At 37.9% G+C, this 12500-nt stretch overlaps 2 protein-coding genes across 2 annotated transcripts in view; one reads left to right on the plus strand and one right to left on the minus strand.

Moving 5' to 3' along the window:
- LOC137633217 (glutamate receptor-like) overlaps positions 1–12500 on the plus strand; it is a 58969-nt gene that overhangs the window by 4132 nt on the left and 42337 nt on the right. The gene's annotated exons all lie outside the window — the stretch shown is intronic.
- LOC137633191 (uncharacterized) lies at positions 158–2739 on the minus strand. The gene is made up of 2 exons (XM_068365346.1): positions 2587–2739; positions 158–1213 (listed from the first exon to the last, which is right to left on the minus strand). The coding sequence occupies exons 1-2, from the start codon at positions 2596–2598 to the stop codon at positions 476–478; spliced, it is 750 nt and encodes a 249-aa protein (XP_068221447.1). The 5' UTR covers positions 2599–2739; the 3' UTR covers positions 158–475.

Raw genomic sequence — 12500 nt, forward strand, 5'->3', positions numbered from 1 at the left:
TATATATATATATATATATATATATATATACATATAATGTGTGTGTATTGTGTATATGTAGTATTCTTTGTTTTCACCTGAACTTGTATTTATAGTTTTTAAAATGAACAATATCTTTTTTGGGGGTTGGGGGAATTTATCACATAAGTAAAAGTATGATTTTTTCAATGCAGTTTATTACAGACAAAAGTTTCATAACAGATTATCCATAAGTAAAAACAAGCAAATGTTTAACCTAGGATAAGTGTATGACAGACCCATTACAACACAACCTACTTTTTTATCCAATTTTCCTATCGAAATTCCTGTTTTATCGGGTTATTTTCGGTTCTTTGTCATTTTCTGATGCGAAATTGAAAAGTATTTCCATTTTTATTCCAATTTATGGATAACACGATCAAGTTTTCAATTTCCAATCAGAAGATTTTCCATTTTTTTTTTCAACTTTGAGAAAGATCAAAACCTGAGGTCAAATCTATTCGTCGATCTTGATGACGGGAGCTGGTGCCAAGGGTGAGTAGCTAAGGGCTGGGTAACCAGCGTAGTAGGGAAGGACAGCTGGAGAGATACCAGCTGTGTATGGGAGAACAGCTGGAGAATAGCCAGTTGTGTAAGGGAGGACAGCTGGAGAATAACCAGTGTAAGGGAGAACACCGTGAGAATAGGTAGTGTAAGTGACAGGCTTGAGGTTGACGTGAGGCTGCACGTACTTGACGGCGGGCACGGTGAGTTCGTGCTCCTTGGTGGTCAGCTCGATCTTTGTGGTATCGGCGGGAGTGGCAGCATCGACAGCCTCGAACTGCTTGGTCTCGACAGTGATGTCCTTGGTGGTGGGCACTGCCTGGAGGTAAGGGAGGGGCACGGAGACATCACGACGGCGACGCCTGGCCTCTTCGACGGCAGGTGCTTCTTCTGCGGCAGGGGCCTCTGGTGCTACCTTCTCGTAGACGTAGGGGAATTCAGTAGCCTTGAGGGTTGCGTCGGCTGCCACTACGTAAGGAAGGTGGTGGCCCAAAGGCAGGCTGTAAGGGGTAAGACCATAGGGGTGGAGGTAAGGGGTGGTCAGGGGATAAGAATAAGGTCGAACCAAAGGCACGGACTTGACCTCAGCATCGCCAACTGGGACGGTGAGCAGATTCGCTCCTGGCAGCACCCATGGTGCGGAGGGAAGCACCAGCTGTGCTGAGCAGTAGGTTACAGCGACCAGAATCACCTGGAAAGCAAAGAGGAATTAGTGTTGCTTCCTAGACGTCATTTGGAAGGGAAAATGATAGTTATGAAACAAATCGCTTTGCAGACTTAATCAAGTTAGAAATAACAGTTATTGGCCAAGCACCAGAGAACTAAGATAAGCATTGCTTGGCAGAGAAAAATTCAATATTTTCTTTACATAAAACAGCAAGTGTTTCAGAGCTTGGCCAAATGCCAGACGACCAAGACATGCACAGTGGGGCAGAAAGTATATGAGTAATAAATAAAACCTTTATATATCAAGTCTGCAAGTTTTTGTTTGGAAAATCTCATTTTTCGCTAGTTAGTAGTCTTTACTGATACAAAAATGGAAATATCCCCCCTCAAAAAAAAAAAAAAAAAGATCATTTGGCTAATTCTACATCTTGATAATAAATTATATGAGGAAATAATCGGCGGATTATATTTTGTAATTTATCCACAGAACTAATTAGATTAAACGAAAAGTTTACACATTAGGCAAAACTGAAATGTCCTGATAGATGTTGACATTCACTTAGAGAAGGAAATGAAAATTGAAAGGTTCATATGCAGTACAGAAAAACTTCCAGAGAAACCTTATATAACAGTTGCCTATTTTTCTCAATTCACTAAACGGTTTATAGTTACCCACTTGCACTGTTATCACTAGCACTTACTTTTGTGTTTATTTGTTAAGGAATCATATATACCTATGCACCGAATTGTTTTATATCAGTCTGGAAAAATAATTTCTTTTTTTAATGGCTGAACAGATCACGCAAGTTCAGACCGCAAATGTGGACTCTTATGCTCCTTTAAACGTCAGGAAAACTGCAACATCTCGAAATATTTTCTGAAGATATAAGGCAGACCACATTTTGTGACTTACAACACTCGTCCTCTTCGCATTAGTAGCGAGGGACATCATTCAACGCTTCTGAATGTGATCTTTGAATTAGGTATGTAGAAACGATGCCTGGAAATACATACGACAGCATTGAAAGACGATAATACAGTTTCTCCTTACGCGAGATATTACTTTAAACTGAAATGATAAAATAGAACGTCGTCTATTTACTTCTCAAAGAGAGGCAAGACTGTAAAATCCAATTGGAAATCACCAAATATGAGACTGAGTAACTCTAATAAACAAAAATGAAATAAGGCTAGGTTTTTTCTACTGATAAAAAATGTTTGCTGTGCAATTTTGTGACGGGAGGCTAATAGATAGGAGAAAGGCACTTGTGTGATACAGAATTACTATTCACAATAGTTTAATACAATGTCTGAATACTAGTAAACAATATCCGATACCCAAACACCAAAACTAAATAAAGTCCTTCACTTTGCCCCTTTCTGTGGAGCATTACTCACCAAAGCCCTCATGACTGAATCGATACGTAAGTCTTCCTGTCGCTTGAGTGTAACGTCCAGTCTTATATACCCAAATATCCGATCTGTAACGAGTCTATTCGTTACGTCACAATCAAGCCACGCCCATTCGGCATCGTTGAAGAAGTCCCTCGCCCATCTGCACCGCCCATACACTCGTGACCTTGCAAGGGAAGACGTTCGAATCAAGGACTTGAGGTTTCGAACTCTTCCAGTGGAGGTTTTTGAGGTCACTTGAGGGAACGATAAATTGCCAACCTTCTCTATTTCCATTTTTAGGGGCGACTAAAATTCGCATCTTAAACTAATATTGTTTTCATTTAGCTATCTCTCTAAATGTCACGTTTATTCGTTGTATATTTTGTCATATATCGGATATTCTCTCTCTCTCTCTCTCTCTCTCTCTCTCTCTCTCTCTCTCTCTCTCTCTCTCTCTCTCTCTCTCTCTCTCTCTCTCTCTCAAGATAATCTAGTTTATTTTAAACTATATTATCAAGTACTTATTCTCTCCAAAGGTAATAGTTAACATGATTGAAGTTGTTGACATCATTATAACACAAAAATACGACGACCACGCCCTAAGACACAACATAAATGGATATCATCGCTTCTTAAAAACTCTAGCACAAGGATGAACTGTATACCTTGCTACAAGAGAATGTCCCCTGAATTAAGATACAACTGTAATGAAATTAAAACGTATGCCTCTTTCTATTCCTGGATAATCAAGTAGACGAACCAAAATTACCCTGCTTATACGATCGTGTAATTTATATCCATAGATTCGTTTTCTATGGATGAGAATCATGTAAAAGCTATTAGGCATCAGGTGAGAAGATCTATCTGAGAAAATAAGAAAATAATGTTATATTATAGCAATCTTGTGGTGGTCCTTTGTTCAACCAGCGTTGGAAGCGTTAGTTAGTTATTAACAACTTAGTTCATTTGTAATAACTAAAGGAGTTTCCAACCTTATGTACATGATTAAAGGTTTAAAGGCCGCTCATGAATGGCCGTGGCAAGTAATAGCGCCCAAGCCCCTTCCCCACCTAAGGTAGGACCAAGAGGGCCAGGCGATGGCTGCTGATGACTCGGCAGATAAACCTATAGGCTCCTCCAAACCCCCATCCTTAGCTCACAAGGATGGTGAGATTGCAGCGACCAAAGAAATTAACGAGTTTGAGCGGGACTTAAACCCCAGTCTGGCGTCGTTACCACATTGCCCACCACAACCCCCAGTGATACAATTTTACTCTTCAGGGGGTACATTGAACCTAAGAGAATAACCAGTGCTGCGCAATACATAATGTAATTTGCAGTGAGATTGAATAGTAGAATTATCTCAACGGACGGGCACCAGCTGTTCGTTGAGATACTCCCGCTAGAGAGTTATGGGGTCCTTTGACTGGCCAGACAGTACTACATAGAACCCTTCTCTCTGGTTACGGTTCTTTCCCTTTGCTTACACAGACACCGAATAGTCTGGCCTATTCTTTATAGTCTCCTCTGTCCTCATACACCTAACAAAACTGAGATTGCCAAACATTTCTTCTTCACCAAAGGGGTTAATTACTGCACAGTAATTGTTCAGTGGCCACTTTCCTCTTTGTAAGGGTAGAAGAGACTCTTTAGCTATGGTAAGCAGCTCTTCTAGGAGAAGGACACTCCAAAATCAAAGCATTGTTCTCTAGTCTTGGGTAGTGCCATAGCCTCTGTACCATGGTTTTCCACTGTCTTGGGTTAAAGTTCTCTTGCTTGAGGGTACACTCGGGCACACTGTTCTATCTAGTTTCTTTTTCTATTGTTTTGTTAAAGTTCTTACAGTTTAAATAGGAAATATTTATTTCAATACTGTTACTATTCTTGAAATATATTATTTTTCCGTATTTCCTTTCCTCACTGGGCTATTTTTCCTGTTGGGGCCCCTGGGCTTATAGCATCCTGCTTTTCCAACTAGGGTTGTAGCATAGCATTTAATAATAATAATAATAATAATAATATCAATTTAATTTTTTCTCTTCTTCATCCTCAAATTTAGGGACAAACAGGAATTCATATAAATGCCGAAGGGTTGCATAAGAACAAAAAGTTTGGGAACCTCTGGTCTACGGGAAGAAATATGGGATTAAATTTTACACAGATTCAGATAAACAAATATTTAATGATGTTATGAACATATAGACTTCTCCAGGCTAGCTTAATATTAAACAATAATAAAACTTCTTGATGTATTTGAATAATAGCTACTTAGTTCATTTGTAACGACAGTCTATGGGGATATATGCGGCATTAGATTTTACTCTTATTTAATTAAGTATATAATGATAGAGTATGATCCATTGCTGACATAAAGGTTTAAAGGTCGCTCATGATTGGCAGAGGCAAGGGACAGTGACATTGCCCTAGCAATCAGGACAATGCCCTAGAGACTGACCATATATTATATGATCAGCGCCCAAGCCTCCTCTCCACCCTAGCTAGGACCAGGGAAGGGCCAGGCAGTGGCTGTTGATGACTCAGCAGATAGACCTATAGGCTCCCCCAAACCCCCTAGCCTTAGCTTACAAGGATGGTAAGGTTGCAGACACTAATGGCACTAACGAGTCTGAGCGGGACTCGAACCTCCGACCGGCAAACACCAGGCAGAGACTTTACCAATCAGGCCACAGCAAAGGCCAGCTTAATGTAAAACAACATTGACATTAACAAGAAAATGTGATGAAGTATCTCAATAAGTTCTCCTAGTTACAAAGGACTATTATCCTTAGTGATTATGTCCCCCCCCCCCTTCATTGAATACATTCATTATATAGTTAGCTTTGACTCTATCTCTCAAATGCTAATTATTTATCTTTAATTATCAATAACATCATTAATCATTGAAGCTCTAATGGCAGAGAGTAATTCGGTATTAGAGGAAACTCATTACCCAAACATTTAGTTTTCCAAAATTAATTTACTCTGTCATTGTTTACTTTCATTCAATAAAAGGAACAAAATAAACTTCATACGCAATATATTCTTATAATGATACAGAGAGAGAGAGAGAGAGAGAGAGAGAGAGAGAGAGAGAGAGAGAGAGAGAGAGAGAGAGAGAGAGAAATCATCCTTGGCGTAGAACTTACAGTCTGAATTCAAACACGCTTTGACTTCGATAAAATAGGAAATGGGCGTTGTCCAGAGGTGTAGGCAGATAGATATATAGAGAGAAGGAGAGGGGGCAGAGAATTGATAATGAGAGAGAGAGAGAGAGAGAGAGAGAGAGAGAGAGAGAGAGAGAGAGAGAGAGAGAGAGAGAGAGAGAGCATCGTCCATGGACCGACAAGGCCAACACTTGGTGTCTTCCTTGCAATACGGAGGTGAAGAAGAGAATGTGAAGGGAGCACGGAGATGACGGCAAGAAAGACCACGCCCTATCAGGAAAACACAGGATGAAAGTATGGTTCGTTAGGGGACAAGAGTAAATACGGAGCTTTAGTATGGCCGTGATGTGTTCTGTTTACAAGGGCTGGCTTGGCTGACGGATTTCGGCAAGTGGAAAGGGAAAATAAATAGAAGCTTCGTATTCTTAATGAAGGGAGTTTTACGGTGGAAGATTTACTGCACAAGTCGTTTATGCACGATTCAGCAGTTAAGGGATAACTGAAAGTGGCTGCAGAGTTGTTTTACTCTGGAGCCATCTTTTGTTTTGGAAATGACTTAATAGATAGATAGATTAATGAAGCATTAGTCTTTTTATTGCATCTGTTTTCGGTGTACGTTCAAATATGGGTTATCTGATGGTGGTAGGGAGGGAATCTAATCACCGGACCTTGCAAATACACATCCTGTGCTTTACCACTCAATACGGTAAAATAGATCATGCATCACAATTCCATTATATTGGAACGAATTTAATTAGTTGATTGAATAAATAATTTTCCAATATAATTTTCAGCGACTTGATATCATTAGGTTCATCAAAATTATTGTTTTTGCTTTCATGTACGAAGGGACATCTTTCGGATGACACTAGAAATAAAAAAGGTTGGAAATTATGCTTTTCCCATTTAATTTCCATTTGATTCTATACGGCATCGTCTGTGGGGCCCAACAAGCTGTTCCTGGAAGGATTTGCCAACATAAACGTGGACTAATTCAAAATCCCCAAGGAATCCTGAGCTTATTCCAAATCCTTAAGGAATTCTGAGCTTATTAAAAAAACCTTAAGGGATTCTGAACTTACTCAAAATCCTCATGGCATCTTGACCTTATTAAAAATCCTCATGGGATTTTGACCTTAAAATTCCTCAAGGCACCCTGAACTTATTCATAATCCTCATGGAATCTTGACTTTATTAAAAATCCTCATGGAATTTTGACCTTAAAATTCCTCAAGGCACCCTGGACTCATTCATAATCCTCATGGCATCTTGACCTTATTAAAAATCCTCATGGAATTTTGACCTTAAAAATCCTCAAGGCACCCTGGACTCATTCATAATCCTCATGGCATCTTGACCTTATTAAAAATCCTCATGGGATTTTGACCTTAAAATTCCTCAAGGCACCCTGAACTTATTCATAATCCTCATGGAATCTTGACCTTATTAAAAATCCTCATGGAATTTTGACCTTAAAATTCCTCAAGGCACCCTGGACTCATTCATAATCCTCATGGCATCTTGACCTTATTAAAAATCCTCATGGAATTTTGACCTTAAAATTCCTCAAGGCACCCTGAACTTATTCATAATCCTCATGGCATCTTGACCTTATTAAAAATCCTCATGGAATTTTGACCTTAAAATTCCTCAAGGCACCCTGGACTCATTCATAATCCTCATGGAATCTTGACCTTATTAAAAATCCTCATGGAATTTTGACCTTAAAATTCCCCAAGGCACCCTGAACTTATTCATAATCCTCATGGCATCTTGACCTTATTAAAAATCCTCATGGGATTTTGACCTTAAAAATCCTCAAGGCACCCTGGACTCATTCATAATCCTCTTGGCATCTTGACCTTATTAAAAATCCTCATGGGATTTTGACCTTAAAAATCCTCAAGGCACCCTGGACTCATTCATAATCCTCATGGCATCTTGACCTTATTAAAAATCCTCATGGGATTTTGACCTTAAAAATCCTCAAGGCACCCTGGACTCATTCATAATCCTCATGGCATCTTGACCTTATTAAAAATCCTCATGGAATTTTGACCTTAAAAATCCTCAAGGCACCCTGGACTCATTCATAATCCTCATGGCATCTTGACCTTATTAAAAATCCTCATGGGATTTTGACCTTAAAATTCCTCAAGGCACCCTGGACTCATTCATAATCCTCATGGCATCTTGACCTTATTAAAAATCCTCATGGAATTTTGACCTTAAAAATCCTCAAGGCACCCTGGACTCATTCATAATCCTCATGGCATCTTGACCTTATTAAAAATCCTCATGGAATTTTGACCTTAAAAATCCTCAAGGCACCCTGGACTCATTCATAATCCTCATGGCATCTTGACCTTATTAAAAATCCTCATGGAATTTTGACCTTAAAAATCCTCAAGGCACCCTGGACTCATTCATAATCCTCATGGCATCTTGACCTTATTAAAAATCCTCATGGGATTTTGACCTTAAAAATCCTCAAGGCACCCTGGACTCATTCATAATCCTCATGGCATCTTGACCTTATTAAAAATCCTCATGGGATTTTGACCTTAAAATTCCTCAAGGCACCCTGGACTTATTCATAATCCTCATGGAATCTTGACCTTATTAAAAATCCTCATGGAATTTTGACCTTAAAAATCCTCAAGGCACCCTGGACTCATTCATAATCCTCATGGCATCTTGACCTTATTAAAATCCTCATGGGATTTTGACCTTAAAATTCCTCAAGGCACCCTGGACTTATTCATAATCCTCATGGAATCTTGACCTTATTAAAAATCCTCATGGAATTTTGACCTTAAAAATCCTCAAGGCACCCTGGACTCATTCATAATCCTCATGGCATCTTGACCTTATTAAAAATCCTCATGGAATTTTGACCTTAAAAATCCTCAAGGCACCCTGGACTCATTCATAATCCTCATGGCATCTTGACCTTATTAAAAATCCTCATGGGATTTTGACCTTAAAATTCCTCAAGGCACCCTGGACTCATTCATAATCCTCATGGCATCTTGACCTTATTAAAAATCCTCATGGAATTTTGACCTTAAAAATCCTCAAGGCACCCTGGACTCATTCATAATCCTCATGGCATCTTGACTTTATTAAAAATCCTCATGGAATTTTGACCTTAAAAATCCTCAAGGCACCCTGGACTCATTCATAATCCTCATGGCATCTTGACCTTATTAAAAATCCTCATGGGATTTTGACCTTAAAAATCCTCAAGGCACCCTGGACTCATTCATAATCCTCATGGCATCTTGACCTTATTAAAAATCCTCATGGAATTTTGACCTTAAAAATCCTCAAGGCACCCTGGACTCATTCATAATCCTCATGGCATCTTGACCTTATTAAAAATCCTCTTGGAATTTTGACCTTAAAAATCCTCAAGGCACCCTGGACTCATTCATAATCCTCATGGCATCTTGACCTTATTAAAAATCCTCATGGAATTTTGACCTTAAAATTCCTCAAGGCACCCTGGACTCATTCATAATCCTCATGGCATCTTGACCTTATTAAAAATCCTCATGGAATTTTGACCTTAAAATTCCTCAAGGCACCCTGGACTCATTCATAATCCTCATGGCATCTTGACCTTATTAAAAATCCTCATGGAATTTTGACCTTAAAAATCCTCAAGGCACCCTGGACTCATTCATAATCCTCATGGCATCTTGACCTTATTAAAAATCCTCATGGAATTTTGACCTTAAAAATCCTCAAGGCACCCTGGACTCATTCATAATCCTCATGGCATCTTGACCTTATTAAAAATCCTCATGGAATTTTGACCTTAAAATTCCTCAAGGCACCCTGGACTCATTCATAATCCCCATGGCATCTTGACCTTATTAAAAATCCTCATGGAATTTTGACCTTATTAAAAATCCTCATGAAATTTTGACCTTAAAATCCTCAAGGCATCCTGAACTTATTCATAATCCCCATGGCATCTTGACCTTATTAAAAATCCTCATGGAATTTTGACCTTATTAAAAATCCTCATGAAATTTTGACCTTAAAATCCTCAAGGCATCCTGAACTTATTCATAATCCCCATGGCATCTTGACCTTATTAAAAATCCTCATGGAATTTTGACCTTCTTAAAATTCCTCAAGGCATCCTGAACTTATTCAAAATCCTCATGGCATCTTGACCTTATTAGACACCCCTATGGCACGTTTAACTTATTAGTGAAGTTATTCATAATCCTTATGGCATCTTGACCTTATTAAAAATCCTCATGGAATTTTGACCTTCCTAAAATTCCTCAAGGCATCCTGATCTTATTCATAATCCTCATGGCATCTTGACCTTATTAAAAATCCTCATGGCATCTTGACATTATTAAAAATCCTCATGGCATCTTGACATAATCAAAAATTCTCATGTCACCCCAAACTTGTTCAAAAGCCTCTTGGCAAGTTGATGTTTTAAAAGATCCTCATGGCACCCTGAACTTATTCAAATTCCTCATGACATCTTGACCTTAACAGAAATCCTAATGGCATTTTAACTTTATTCAAAATCCTCATGGCACCCTGAACTTATTTAAATTCCTCATGACATCTTGACCTTAACAGAAATCTTAATGGCATCTTGACCTTATTCAAAATCCTCATGGCACCCAGAACTTACTCAAAATCTGAATGGCATCTAGACCTTAGTGGAAATGCTCTTGGTACCTTGAACTTATTCAAAATTCTCAAGGAACTTTGAACATATTCCAAAATCTTCGAGGAATCGTAAAATTATTCAAACTCCCTAAGAAATCTTAATCTCATTAGATATATTTAGGGAACCCTAAACTTAACCTGGCGCCTTATCACGTATTGTTCTCACCATATTTTTTCTTAATAAATGTGGTTCTCATCTAGAGATTTTATGAAGACGGAGAAAACTGCGTTCTCAAAATGAACATGTAACAAGTTACACTTACTGTACTAAGAGAATCATATGATCCCCAGGATAGTACATAACGTTTGTAAGAGGTTGTGTGTTGTGGCCTGATTGGTAACGTCTCTGCCTGGTGTTTGCCAGTAGGGGGTTCGAGTCCCGCTCAGACTCGTTAGTGCTATTTGTGTCTGCAACCTTATCATCCTTGTGAGCTAAGGTAAGGAGGGGGTTTGGAGAGTCTATAGGGTTTGGGAGAGCCTATAGGTCCATCTGCTGAGTCATCAGCAGCCACTGCCTGGCCCTCCTGGTTCTAGCTTGGGTGGAGAGGAGGCTTGGGCGCTGATCATATATGGTCAGTCTCTAGGGCATTGTCCTGATTGCTAGGGCAATGTCACTGTTCCTTGCCTCTGCCATTCATGAGCGACCTTTAAACCTTTAAACTTGGTGTTACAACTCAATAATAATAATAATAATAATAATAATAGTGGCATTATTGATGCTACCTTGAATAAGCAGAAGTAAATGGTAGGGGTAAAAATATGACCAAGATGTAATTTCCCACACGTAATGATATATCATCCATTACCTTTCTTTATTGTTTATGGTAGCCTACCTGTTACAGTCAGTCATTATATTATTATTATTACTATCCAAGCTACAACCCTAGTTGGAAAAGCAAGATGCTATAAGCCCAGGGGCTCCAACAGGGAAAAATAGCCCAGCGAGGAAAGGAAATAGGGAAATAAATAAATGAAGAGAACAAATTAACAATAAGTCATTCTAAAATAAGTAACAACGTCAAAACAGACATGTCATATATAAACTATTAACAACATCAAAAACAAATATGTCATAAATAAACTATAAAAAGACTCATGTCCGCCTGGTCAACAAAAAAGCATTTGCTCCAACTTTAAAGATTACGAAATCGCCGAGTTTTTGAAAATAAAGAAAAATATTTACTACTGTAGTTTGGGCATGATCCATAGCCCTGAATTGTGAGGAAAAAGGCAAGAACATTTCTTCATTGATATAAAAAAAAACTTAAGTTTTATGTTTCAAATCGTCACTGTTGTTAGACAGTTAGTTATGCTACATTTATAACAATTATTTTGAATTTTTTTTTGTATGTGATATAAATTGGTTGTTATATGTGACTTTCTCTTCACTGATTCATTTATTTCGATAATATTTATTTTGATTTTGTTACTGTTCTCAAGATATTTTATTTCCCCTTGCTTCCTTTCCTCACTGGGCTATTTTCCCTGTTGGGGCCCCTGGGTTTATAGCATCCTGCTTTTCCAATTAGGGTTGTAGCTTAGCATTTAATAACAATAATAATAATAATAATAATAATAATAATAATAATAATAATAATAATGAAATAGAACCGTTATTTGTTGAACTATTTTGTTAGCCTTGCTAAAATATAATTGCTAATAATCTGCAGAGCCTGCACTACAAGTTATGCAGTAACCTGCACTCCAAAAATTGATTCTTCTTATTTCCTTGCATTTATTCAAAATAACTTTTCTTCTACACCAATGAATAAAAAAAAAAAAACATATTTTGTTGAACTGTTTATTTTTGCTCACAAAAGTAACATTCTATAGCAAAGAGTATCAATATCTGTATTTCCACAGATGAAACATGTTCTAGATCGTGAGGTGACGATACTAAATTACAATTTTCTAGATTACAAGAGAATAAAAAGAGGTATTTAAAAGCACACACACACTCACATACACAATATATATATATATATATATATATATATATATATATATATATATATATATATATATATATTCATATAAATACATATA

Source organism: Palaemon carinicauda, chromosome 42, assembly GCF_036898095.1.
Source record: "Palaemon carinicauda isolate YSFRI2023 chromosome 42, ASM3689809v2, whole genome shotgun sequence".
NCBI classification, from domain to species: domain Eukaryota; kingdom Metazoa; phylum Arthropoda; class Malacostraca; order Decapoda; family Palaemonidae; genus Palaemon; species Palaemon carinicauda.